This window comes from Fulmarus glacialis, unplaced genomic scaffold, assembly GCF_000690835.1.
Source record: "Fulmarus glacialis isolate BGI_N327 unplaced genomic scaffold, ASM69083v1 scaffold16921, whole genome shotgun sequence".
In the NCBI taxonomy this organism is placed as follows: domain Eukaryota; kingdom Metazoa; phylum Chordata; class Aves; order Procellariiformes; family Procellariidae; genus Fulmarus; species Fulmarus glacialis.
In genome coordinates, this window is record NW_009193596.1 from 27,103 (window position 1) to 40,857 (window position 13,755).

At 38.2% G+C, this 13,755-nt stretch overlaps 1 protein-coding gene across 1 annotated transcript in view; it reads left to right on the forward strand.

The window, feature by feature from the left end:
* Window positions 1-13,755, forward strand: part of KCNQ1 (potassium voltage-gated channel, KQT-like subfamily, member 1) — a gene marked incomplete at its 5' end in the record, with an annotated part of 28,285 nt that overhangs the window by 12,608 nt on the left and 1,922 nt on the right. The window contains 4 exon segments of the mRNA XM_009587511.1: window positions 2,125-2,235; window positions 4,769-4,864; window positions 7,124-7,246; window positions 8,257-8,398. Coding sequence (XP_009585806.1) covers window positions 2,125-2,235; window positions 4,769-4,864; window positions 7,124-7,246; window positions 8,257-8,398 — 472 coding nt within the window.

Genomic DNA, 13,755 nt, shown 5'->3' on the forward strand with positions numbered 1-13,755 from the left:
CAAGGAATTCATTCACCACTTCCCATCGGCAGGCAGGTGTTCAGCCATCTCCAGGAAAGCAGGGCTCCATCACACGTAACGGTTGCTTGGGAAGACAAATGCCATCACTCCGAACGTCCCCCCCTTCCTCCTTCTTCCCCCAGCTTTATATGTTGAGCGTGACGTCATATGGTATGGAGTATCCCTTGGGTCAGTTGGGGTCAGCTGTCCCAGCCGTGTCCCCTCCCAACTTCTTGTGCACCCCCAGCCTCCTCGCTGGTGGGGAGGGGTGAGGAGCAGAAAAGGCCTTGCCTGTGTGTAAGACCTGCTAAGCAGGAACTAAAGCATCAGTCTGTTATCAACACTGTTTTCAGCACAAATCCAAAACACAGCCCTATACTAGCTACTATGAAGAAAATTAGCTCTGCCCCAGCCAAAATCAGCACGGGTACTTGGGTACTTAACTCGCTTTACTAATTCTTAAAATACTTCTGTAGGATATGAAACAGTTTTGGAAATAAGCCGCATTTTAAAAACTTGTATTAAAAATTAAATGCTGGTTGGACTCGATGATCTTAGAGGTCTTTTCCAGCCTTAATGATTCTATGATTCTACACGAATGTTTTGAGTATCAGCAACTTGCAATAAACTTTTAACATCACCACCTCAGGCAGCTAGAGCTGTCCCTTTGTCGTGTGTTTGACAGACATGTAATGATGTTGCTTAGAAGTGGACAGTTTGAGTATGGATGGCTTGCTTCATGTGTTTCTGAGGTACACCTCAGGTTGGAACTTACATCCACAGGATTTCCCTCTGTTGTCTCTTTTAGTAGGAATGGACAATTATTAAAGTGGCTGCCAGCCACACTTTGCCTGAAGCACTTGTCATGACCTTTTATTTGCCCAAACCCAGGTTCTCCATCCCATCACCCCCTTAATAAACATCTTGCCTCTATAAATCTGCCCTTCCCTTCCCTCCTCCCCTAGAGATGCTGCCCTGGGCATTGCCTGCATTTCTGCAGTTGCTGGGTAGTATACGTGACAGCAGACAGGTGAACTAGGAGCAACTGCAGGACAAGGTGGGGATGGCCTGTGTATATTATTGTCTGGGACTAAGATCCTCTGTGTCCTGGGCAGCTGCATCCCATGCTGTCAGAAGAAAATCTGAACAGCCAGCAATTGAGGTGTGCTTCAACTGCTAGAGAGCTTCATGTGGTTTCACGTGCTCTGGTTTGGTTAGCCTTCTTCAAAGTTACAGATAGTTACAGATAAAAATCTCTCTAATTTCCAATTTCAGAAATAGCTTGTGACATAGGTGAGTTTAAATTGCTCTCAGATGCCAAATGTATCCTTTTCTTCAAACAAATCCATTCTTTCCTTGAGCTCATGCAAATAATGACTTATTAAGCCTTGTTATGCTACATCACTGTGGTAGTAATCTTTACTTCAGTGTTTTGAAACCCAGACTGAACAGATGTTTCCTGCATGTGTGCATTAAATTATCTGTTCTTGCTCTCGATGTATTATATGAATTAGTGATTCGTTAGACTATGTTTTCAGGATCTTTACTGCATGGAAATTTTTCAGCTTCTCTTGCTATTTATACCAATATTATTCTCTAGAATACTTCATGTCTGACCCCAGTCATAGTCCATGGTTACAGTATGTGTATGTGTGTGTGTGTATATATATATATGTGTATATATATATATCCTCTCTTTCTATGCAACAGCCCTGTAATACTCTCAGCAAACATTTCCTGCCTGTAAAGAAAATCAGCAATTCAGAACTGTTGGCAGCCTCCCCCTAAGGAAAGTGTATGATGTGGGCAGGCAACGCATATCCCAGTAACTTCATATGCTGTAAAGTTGCCTCAGCCATGAAGACTTAAATTAATGGTTTTACTTTACAAGATTTAAAACATTTTATTGTAATTCAGTTTCCTGTATCTTTTTCCATCTGTTATAGACAGGGAAGCAAACCTGGAGAGGAAAGATACCTTCATTAATGTCACACAGACTGTCATTGGGAGAGTTATGAATGCAACTAATGTTTCTTTAAAATAAATAAAAAAGGAAGAAAGAACAACAACCCAAAACTGCCACGTTAATACTTGCTGTAATGCTCTATGTGTTTCTCTTTACAGGTGACTGTTACAACTATTGGCTATGGGGATAAAGTGCCTCAGACCTGGATAGGAAAGACCATTGCATCTTGTTTTTCAGTATTCGCAATTTCATTTTTTGCACTACCTGCGGTAGGTTATCTTGCTAGCAATTTGGTGTTGACTTATTAATTGTCAGAGGAAACTTTTGTTATTGATTCTTTAACCTTTCATTTCACCTGATGTTATGAAAGCTTTGTATTAAACTTTTATATTGTAGTTAAAATAAATGTAGCTTGTAGAAGCAAAAGATCTTCTATAGGTAGCTAAAAGAAGTAAATATGTAGTGTTTATTGTATGCAACACTAGATTTGGTATGTATTTGAGAAAGAGATGTTTACTTCAAAATACTTTTTCTGCCCATCTCAGAAGTGTAAAGGAAATTATTTCTCATGCTAATTACTTCTGGAGTCAGTCACTTAGTGATGTTTTGACTTTTTAAGGCATTCACTCATAGTTTACTCAACTGATTAGGTCCAGGGTGAACTGTAGAGTTCTCATACACAGCCGCCTTCTAGCAAAGCTGCCGAAAAGATGTCACTGGCAGAGAGACAACAATAAGCAGCCAGGGACACTGATGCAGCTCTTTGCCAAATTAGCATCTGTCCATGGCCAAAGTCCCATTTTCAAAAGTGACCTAGGGCTGAGCTTTTAAAGGTGTTATGGCACTTTGTTTGCACTGAAAACAGGTTCCCAAGTACTTTCTAACAAGAAACAAGGCACTTGAGTACCAAGGGTAAATTCAAAATCAGTGAAACTTGGACTGTGGTTTCAAAACCCAGAATGCTTCGTGCCAAGGGTAGTTAAGGGGTTTTTTTTTTTTTTTTTCACAAATTTAGCAATACTCCTGAATTGTGCTGTTAAAATGTTTGTGCAAACTGAAATGTGCTGTTAAAATATTTACTTTTCAGCAAGTTTTTCAGTTCAGTGACATAAACAGTTGTGTTAGCAGATGTTAGTATAGTTGTGGCAGGGAAGTGGTGGGGGTAAGTACAGGATGGATGAGAAGAATACTTTTATGCCAGTACCGTCACAAAAATTCTTCACAACATGAAATAGTAACTGTTAAAACTCCAGTGGCTTTTTAAAATTGGTCACTTACTTTAAAGGTATGCAACCTTTTGCAGAGGAGGGTAATTAAGTGTAGGTTTTTAGACTCTCCAGCATGAGTTTCCCTTTAAAGCATATGCTTCCCCCCTCCTCATTCTAATCTCTTTCACATTTATTCCGTGTTTAGAAGAGGGATCTGGTAAATGAAGTGATCTGTAAGAAAAATGCCAAAAGTTACTGTTTCGATTGAAGAGTTGTTTGGGTTTTTTTTTTTTTTTCCTCAGACTTGAATGCCAGCAAAGATGTTTTATAAATAATTGTGTAGCAGCCCCACCTTCGCAGCAGTGCTTTTATGTGTACATGTCAGATTTCTCTAGTCTTTTGTAGAAGTAAAACAACAGCAAACACCCCTGTATCAGTGTGATTTTGTTACTGAATTAAGTTGTTCTTGTGAGTTGGCCCAAGGGGGAAATTTAGGGTTTGAAGCTCTAGCAGAAAATAGTTGATAGGTAGTAACTATTGCATGCTGCCTTGTTGCCGTCTTAAATAAGGGGTGCTGGCTGAGATCACAGTGAAAAGTATTTGTTGTGGCTAAACACAACTGGTATGGGTTCTGGATCTAGCAATGATCCTTCATTTCCCAAATAAGTGATGTTTGAACATCATTAACTCTTTGATCTTTACTAAATGAACATAATAGGGAAGGGCCTTTCCTGTTCCTTTCAAAACGCTTGATGATTAATACAGTTCTTAGAGGTTGAGCCAAGATCACTGGCTGCTCTGACACCTTGACTACCATATGTAGAAAATGAATTATGTTTTTGTTGAGTAGGTGTAGTCTGATTTATAGAAGATCTCATTTTTATCTGTGTTACTAAAACCTCTTTAAATAGTCTCTAGCTATGCAAATGACTACGCAAATGACTCGCTCTATACTTAATTTTGGACTTAATAGTTATACTACATTTGGAGGCTATTTTGGGTTGTGTACCATCCAGTGCCATTAGTCCATGTCCCTTGTCCTGAGAGTGGATTAGATGGCCTTGTGTTGAACTCACTGAAGTCCTGACCATTTTGTAATATTCCTTTTCCTCTCCTTTGTTCTTCCCTCCAAGCATGGGTTAACACATGGAAATAGAAATTACCATACTACACAGTTAAAATGTCTATCTTGTGACCTGAATCATGCCATGCCAAAGCTTTATTTCTCATAAAAATGAAGTTAAGCACATCAGGTTAATATTTCTCCCTATTCTGTCGTTCCCCTGCACGGGCATTTATGAGGCTTTTAGAGGGTATGAAATATAATTTCTGCTCGCTCTTTAGCGTTTGAGTCCAGCTGACTTAAACAGGCTTTGGATCAGGGCATGATAGCATTCATAGTTTGTTTCAACAAGTAATACTAACTGAGTCTAAAAACTTAACAGTATTAAGTCATTTCCTCTGAATAATTAGTTGGGTTTTATGATGCTGAATAGAAGTTTATTAATACAACATAATTTGGCAAGCTTATGTGTGGTTTTTTCCCCCTTAGAAAAAAAAAAAAAAAAAGAATCTGTTTTCTTTCTTCCCACAGGGAATTCTTGGTTCAGGCTTTGCCCTAAAGGTACAACAGAAACAAAGACAGAAACATTTCAACCGTCAAATTCCAGCTGCTGCTTCTCTCATACAGGTACCGAGTTCCTGCATTTTGCATACTATAATTTCTTTCCATTTATAGTTTTTTTCAAAACTGTTGGCAGTATTTCTATGCCTGATTCCCATTAAAAATTGTATAGGTTACAGATGCAAGTCTTTTAAACGGTTTTGGAAATCCTGCCTTTAATGTAAACTAACAAGCAGAAAAGTTCACTCCCAAATCAGTGCAAACTGTTTAATTCAGCTGTTAAAATCAAAACTGAAAGCTATCCTGTAGTTATTGAACAATTTACCTTGGGAAAATGTTATGAAATGCTATGCTTGCAAAGTGAAAAACAGAGAGGAGGCTTCGTGTAAAATTGTACTTTTAAAAAATACATTGTTGCTTGTAAAAGCAAATGTCAGATATGTTTCATTTTCCTTGGGACAAATAAATTCTTAAAAATCTCAAGTTTAGGAGAATTAAGTCAGAATGTTAAATAGGAAGATATTGTCTGAACTTTTCAGCTCCAGGATAGGTGGCTGGGAACCATTGGGATTCTGCAAAATCAGTCTTTTCCTGTGGGATAACATGCAGGAAGAAAAATTTTGACACCTCTGTTAAAAGTACAGTTGCAGTTCAGTGTCAGTAAGGTCAATGAGATTTTATCCTTTACTTCAGTGGAGCCAGCATTTCACCCTGCAGAAGTATTAATACTGTTTCATTCTAGGTTTTTCCAGCTTTTCTTCCCTCACCTAGTATCTGCATGTAGCTTTAGAAGCATAGGGATCAAATTTAAAAGAAATCTAGATGTACACCTAAGCCGTATCATTTTTGCGTTCTCATATGACTTATTTCTCTAGCTTCACGAGTGAATGTGGATTTCCAGGTCAGGCTTTTTATGGAAACAGTAGCTAACTGTAAAGTTTATGCTTGAAACTAAACAGTCCCAGAGTTAATGTGAAAAAGGTTTAAATTTAGGGCTCTGGTTATAGCCAGAGATTAGCCAAAAATCTTCAGACTCAGTGTGTTTCGTTTGGATTGCATGGTCAGAAAAAGGTATAGTTTTGCAAAGAATGGATTTAGTGTTCCCACTGATTCTTTTGGGAAATCAATCCCAAATTATTGGGAAGCCTGAGATTGCATGTCCAGAATGTTGTACTGGGCACCATCTGAAATGTTAAGGAGGAGTGGAGGATAGACAATGAGTTGCTGACTACCTGTTCTTAATAGTGGTCATTATGATTTACTAATAGTCTTGGACTTCTAAAGGCCCAATTTCGTAAGTGTTTTACAGATAACTTACAAAAAGATTATTCTTAAACCAAGAAGTTTATGAAATAAGGACAAGACAGCAGCTGAAATGAGTGATACTTTTTTCCTGTATTCCTTCTTGTTTTCTTCTAGAGGCCAGTTGTTTCTTCCAGTATCCTATTAACCATGGTGGGAATTACATGGTGATTGTCTGATCTTTTTCTTTCCAGCTGCTGTCTGTTTTCCTCTGTCATTCTCCCTTGCTTTGTTTCTTTCATCTAGTGTTTTCTGGCCTTTCCCACTTCAGATTTTGTGTATGTATCTGTGTGTCCTTTTTTCATGTAATGCGTAAGTGAGGATCTGCCTTCTTAATTTGGAGACTAATGATTAATCAACTCTGATGATAATATTTACACATTAAAGAGATAATGCAGTAGTGTTTTGTCTCTGGTTGGTCTTGTTTCCTAGCCCTGCTTTTCCTCCTTTTTGTCTTAGAACATAGTACTTCAATCATTGGTGGTTGGCAGGAGGGAGGATTGGTTTGGGGTTTTGGCTCCTGGTTAACCATTGGTGCTGTTCCCTCATGCTCTCAGTCTTGTTTCTTCATATGGATATAGCCCTACTGACCACATCTGATAGTACTCTTGTAAGGCAGGGAAGAATGATTTTTGTTTTCTGAGTAGGAGCCTGAAACACAGGATGCAGTAGGCAAAATGCTCAAAGTCAGAGAGGGGAAACTGGGGCAGAGCAAGAAATTAAACCCTAATCTTTTGAGTCCAGTCTAGAATTCTCTCTTATTATTTGTTTGTTGCTAATGCGAACAAAAGTTGCGTTTGGAAAGACTGATCTTCCTTTGTGGTTTGCCCAGTTCAAACTATGTGGTTTCTGTTTACTAAATAAGGATTCTAAACCATGCTGAGTGCATGCTTCCAGTGGGGAAATTCAAGAATACTGTTAAATAAAGAGTGACTAATGTGCTACTTGGAAGTTACTTTGTAGTACAGATAGCTACAAATGTGATTGCATTAATTGTTCTGTTGCTTAAAACATTTGTTCTAGACTGCATGGAGATGTTATGCAGCAGAAAACCCAGACTCTTCTACATGGAAAATATACATTCGAAAACCTGCCAGAAATTATCATTTGCTGTCACCCAGTCCAAAACCAAAGAAATCAGTGATGGTACCAGTAACTAACATTTCTTATTATAGTAATGTAAAATTTTTAAATTTGATTGAATTTGTTTACCCTCTAGAGGCTATTTGTTGTGTTTGTTTTACAGATTATTACTTGGTTTCAAAGTTTTATTTTCATTTCAGTTTTGAGATTTTCAGTATACAAACATTTTAAACTATAACTTAATTTGCTTCAGTTCCCACGCTTGACTTTTTTAATGGATCTATGGGTTTGGAAAAGAGCAATAATGACCTAACTCAGGCACATCAATCAGCAACTTGCTGTTGTTGTTTAGAAAACTGTAATCGAAGGAAAAAAAGAAAAATACTATCTCCAAAACAGTAACTTTTAATTGATTTAAAAAAAAAAAACCAACAAAACTGCTGCTTCTCTCAGCTATTGTTTTTGTGTCTTTCTAAGCTTCTACGGTGAAGACATCTTGTGCCTACAAACAGTAGTATTTTCATGTCAACTGATTCCATAACTTAAGAATTTTTTTGTTTAAAAAACAGCAACAAAAACCTTTGTCAGAATCTTTAAATTATGTAATACTTAATCCTCTCTATTGTAAGAGTATTGCACAATAGTCTCAAGCTGGAAGGAGAGGATGTTGTGCAAAAATCTTCCCTAGTATCCCAGGTTCATCTGAGTTCAGTAGCAATATATCCATTTGCTTTTTGCTGAAGGTATGATTTATTGCACCCATAAAATGGTAAAGATATTCTACAATAGTTTGATTTATATGAACTGTCACAGAGCTAGCAGGTTTTTTTACTGCAGGCAAGGGATTTGCTAATGACGATGTGCAGAATTCTAGTGATTAGCCAGTTTTGGCGGGATGGGGGGGCAATCATACTGAGAAACGCACAGTTGTAGCATCATGAAAAGGTAATTGGTCAGGCACTCTTTTGACTGGTTATATAGCTCATTGGCGACTGCATTATTATTGAAGACATTACTGAAGAGACAACTAAATGTGGCTTGGTTTGAGTAATTTAATGTATGTGTATTTTTAGGTTAAAAAGAAGAAATTTAAGTTAGACAAGGACAATGGGCCTTCTTCTCCAGATAGGACGTTAACTGTTCCACATATCACTTATGACCACGTGACGGAGGACAGGAAACCTCATTTCAGTTTTGAAGCATATGAAAATTCTGGTAAGAGATTCCATTATAAAATGCCAGTAACTGTAATGGCTTCTATCAGTGATTTACATACAGGTCCTCTTTAATATCTGTAGGAGAGAGGATGAGGACAGAACAAACTCTTGTCATTCTAAAGCAAGAATACTTTGCTTTTTGACTTTGGTTGCTGGCTTGCCTGGATGAGATTCAACCATTCCTTTAATGAGCGTGTTCCACTGCAGACAAACTAAGATTATTTGTAATTTCTGCGTGCCACAAGAGCTACTGTCTCTGAGGCTGGTGCATACATTCCCCAGTTCTGCAATTGATTGAAACCACAGGGATTAGCTGTCAGCTTTTCCACGCAAAATTTACCCAAGATGTGTTACTATTGTACTTGCACCTCAACCAAAAAGGATTGACACATCTTGGCTGCAGTGAACATAGTCTGCTATGTGAAACCATCATGTGCTCCTGCCATCTGCTCAGTGGAGTAGGCTGTGAATCAAATTTTGAAAGCAGAAGTACATAAGGTAAATGCAGTTCCATCTGTATTAACTGTCACTGTACAAAATGGTACAGTATGAGGAAAAAGAAAAAAGGACTTTGATAGTCACCTTATAATTAATAGCTTAGGTACAGTTGCTTTAGCTGTAGTGAACTTCCAAAATAACTCTGAATTTACAGTGTGGCTTTTTTACAAATGTACTTTTATTAGAAGTTTTTAATGTGTATCGCTCAAATTTTGGCAGCAAGAATGAGGTTTAATTTTTATGGTGTGTTTTATTGATTATAGGTACCTTAAGAATTTATGTTTTTTCTCCTCAAAAATTTGGCTGACCTGATTAAATTTAATGACCTTTAAAATAAGATAGCAATGTGGGCTGGCACCAGGCATATTTTAATTCAAGCAGTCTCACCTTCCATGTACTTTTTTTGATATGCTTCTGTCTTGTCTTGTTCTGTAACATCCATGCTTTTCCACTCCTTCTTGGCCTCTGTTACGGAATGATTGCGAATTGCATGTGGTGGTAGAAATGACATAGCTGTTAAAAGGTGGACAAGTACTAAGTCTAGTCTGTGTCTCAGGCTTTGAGTACAGATACCTTTCTTCAAAACAATCCAATGAATGAACTGTACAAATGCTAAGATTTGTAAGTCCCACCTTTTATCACGAAGTTTCTAAGTTGATTAAAAGACAATATGATTTGCAGGCAGCCTACTACTGCCACTTCAAAAATTAGCTCTATAGCTTTCAATAAAAGGATTTTCTCTAATTTCTTCTGACACTTATCTTTTTTCTTTTTTATCTGTGTTCTGCTCTCTCTAAACTGTTACAAGTATACAGGACAAACAGGAATGTTAAAATTGCTTGGTAAGTTGAGGAAAATAATTCTATCTATGGCATGCCAGCTTATGACAATGTAATGTTTGCAGTGCTTTTCATGTGTGTCTAGTGCCATACAGTTTCTAAGAAATCTTTTGCAGCCAAGGAGATCTAGACAGACAAAAATGTATGTTCTCACACTTGTAATCACAATTGCACCCATGGTTTCATTACAAAGAGAAGTGAGCACTCCTTTATATAAGATGATCTCTGTTTTTTTTTTTTTATAATTGAGAAAAATTGCTCATGTATATATAACCAATAGAAAAAGATGATCTACATATAAATAAAGTATAATACATCCAGTAGTTAAGTTAGCTGAGCGTATAGCTGAGAATTAATTTCTAAACAAATAGATTGGGATGAAAGAAAAATTTCCAGATTTGACCTCCAATATTGTGCATTCTGAAGTACATGCATCTGTTCCTGTAAAAATGCTCTGTAGATATTTGTGAACAGATGGGGACCCATAAACTAAATAATTTATTTTACTGTTTGTCTGATTCTGTGATCACTTAAGCAGCCATGTAGTCCTGTGATGTTTCTAATGTGCTTGCTTAGGCACTTTCTTAACAATTGAGTGTTCCCCAAAGGCTCTAGGATTAGAGCTACGTCTGAGCAAAAAACCTCTGTGATTTAGTGGGAGTGCTGTGAGCCACCTGTAAGTTGGCTCTGCTCTGAATCCACTGAAGACAATAGAGGCTTCTTTTCAGTGATCGAGTGCAAGGATTCTCAGGCTTGGATTACACTCTCTGAAAATACAAGGTTCAGTTTCTCCTCTGAACCCATGTGGAACACAGGTGCAATTAAGGTGGTAAAATAGCAGAAAACAAACTGAACCTCCTTGACTCCCCCTGACTAATCCTTGATCTGCCCATTTTCTGGTTTCCACTTTTCTCCCGTATTCCAAGCGGTGCATCTCCTTTGGGCATGAGCGTGGTGGAACAAGCTCAGGAGAGCAGCAAGAGCCATGAAGTCACCTGTTTCACATGAACAAGAAATTCCTTCATCTTGGGGAAATATCAGAGGAGCTTTGCCAGCCACCATAGGTTCAGTTTCTATTTCCTAGCCAGGCAGCGTGAGCTTGGTGGACCTGGAGGTTACCTAACACTGTTCTCACAGTAACTCAAAGAAATAAAGAGGAGAGTGTATTTGTACTTACTGTAAATAAGATTACCTACACAGAAAACTGAAGCTGCCAAGTCAAAAGCTTAGAAACAAGAAATTAGGAACTACAAGAATAAAGGATGCTCATTCAGCTTTAATTTGGTCCTCAGAAAGCCTCTAGTCACATATCCATATGCTGCTTTCTCATATTCAGTAAATTTTGGTTCTCTCTTTGGGCTGCCCACTTACATTCAAGTCTTCACACTCCTAGATTCCCCATCTGGCTTCCCTGCTAGCATCCTTGTGCACCCAGAGATTTCCATCTCCTTTTCTCCCCTCCTGCTTTCTCCTGGCATCATCAGCTCAGCAAAGATCCAAGAGCTGTGGCTGGACCATGCCTACCACTGACAGAACACTTGCAAAATGATTTTTTTTCCAGACTTTTTAACTCGAATACATTTATATTTTGAGAGTTTTTCTCTTTGTGTAAAAGTAAGGCAACACTTCTGAAAAATATCACTCTGTCCCAGTGTGTGAGTCCACAGGGCATTTCTTAATGAAATAGTTATTAAAAGGATAGCACTATTCAAAAAAACTAAACATAGCATAAACATTATGTTTTGCTGAGTCTCTTTCTCATCATTGACTTCTCTTGCTTGCCTGAAACTTTGCCCCAAGAAGTTCAGCTTGAGGAAGGCACTTGGCTTAAATGGTTGAAGTGGGCAGCTTCAAATTCTTTTTATGGGATGTGTCAGGCAGCTTCAAACATGGGTGGCAGTACTGGTCTGTCCACCTGACAGCACTGAAGTCTGACCAGGAGCTAGCTACCCTGAACAGTATGAACCAGAGCAAAAGGGGTCTGACCCATATGAGGTTGTACACTTTGGAAAGGGAAACACTTGAGAAAACCCTAAAGTCAGGAAGGAAGGGGCAAACATATAGATTACTTTCCTCAAAATGGGACTGGCATGTAGGGAGGAATATTTTGCAGCAGGTGACACTGTCATGAAGAATGGGTTTGAAGAGACAATGATGCCTCCCCTAGTGATGATTTAATATTCTGCTAACATGTAATGCACACTAGAAGAGTTTCATACAAACTCTTTTCCACAGTATTTTTTATTTTTAAAGAGGTCAGGTACAACATACTATATTTTGGGTATGTCTGCATCTCCTCAGCTGCCTGTCTGGAGCTTTTTTTTTTTCCCCCTTCTCTCCCCCCTCCCCCCCATCTCTATTTTATGTGCATCTTTACTCTGACTCAGATTGTCATCGCTCCTGGCCATCCTTTTCCGCAGACCAGCAGTCTTCCAGCGCTCCTTCCTCTCCAGGTAAAGCTCATAATATTTCATTGCTCCATCACCTTTGTTAATTACTAAATCTTTGCAATGTTCTCAGTGCTCTGTCTGGAGTTGCCTGCTGTGGCAACAGAATATTATAGTGTTGTTTTTTAAAGAAAGCATAGTCACATCAGTAGAATTTTGAGTTTGGAAAGTTGTTCAGGTTGTAAATTGCAAATGTTTAAATAAAAAAAAGACATTTTCAGCAGAAAAGAGGTGTTTTCTAAATGATGTATTTAAAACTCCAATTTTCCATGAAAAATGCTTTAAAGTGTTTTAAATTTTTTGTCTCTGCTTGCAAAAGAGGAAGTGTAAAATATTTTCTGTCTTACTAGCCAAATACTCCACTACCAGAAAAGCATCTGCATGCGTGTCATATTGTATATAAAATTGTTGTGTTGGTACTATAGAAAACCCATCAGTAATTTCTTGTTATTGTGTTGATAATCCCCAACTGAAAGTTCATAGAATCATAGAATGGTTTGGGTTGGAAGGGACCTTTAAAGGTCACCTAGTCCAGTCCCCCTGCAATGAGCAGGGACATCTTCAACTACATCAGGTTGTTCAAAGCCCCATCCAGCCTGACCTTGAATGTTTCCAAAAAGTTCAGAATTTCTGTTTTAAAGCAGGGGTTCTCATATTGTGGGGAGTGTATTTTCTGCCATTTCAAAGTAGTACTTGGCTCAGCATTGTCAGTTGGATAGTAATGCCTGTTACCATAGTTGCTGCTGCTACCCATCAAAAATAGAGAAAATAAAGCTTGGGGACTCCTGAATTATAGTAAATATCCCTTGCTACACCTGTTTCCTGTTTCTTTTCACTCATTATTATCCACTGAAAATGAGTTTCTAAAGCTTCCTTTGTTTTTTCCTTTAGCCTATTTATTTAGAAATTTAGTGAATTTTTTTAACATATTCTTTTTTAACACTGCTTTGTGAGAAAGACTCGTCCAAAGTCAAATGGCTATGAATTTATTTTTATAAATAAAAGAATATGCTGTAGCAGCATATGCTCCCTGGTGTTCTGCTTCAGCCTTGTTTCAAAGGCACTTTGTGGCAGGGAAGCTCTCATTAATGCCATGTTCTTTTCTTGGTCCCTCCTCTCCCTCTGTGCAAGCAGGTTGCATGGTAGTGTTTTGGAGTGGTTCCTCCATGTTGGAAGCGGCAACATACATTTAAGAATGAGAGCATAAAGAGCAGAGGGCTGCACCGGTCACCAGAACAGACTGATCTTGGTTATGATCTCCTTAGAAAATTTTAAAATAAATAAGAGGGAGGGAGATACCATATTTGCCTCATATTAAGCAGCTCTTCATCTCTGTATTCTCAGATAACAGCACTTTCAAATGGGCTGAGGTACAGTCTTGACTTCTTGTTCCTTTTTCGTTGTGCCACTCCTTCTCTCCCCTCCCATGAAACTGAAAAGCAGTAGTAACTGTGAATGACCCAAGAATAGCCGTTTCTGCAAATCCACTTGTGTACTGTGTGTATTGTATCTCTCATAAGCACAGTTTAGTGAGTGTTCAGCAAACACTTTACATGGTTTTAGGTTCAGCA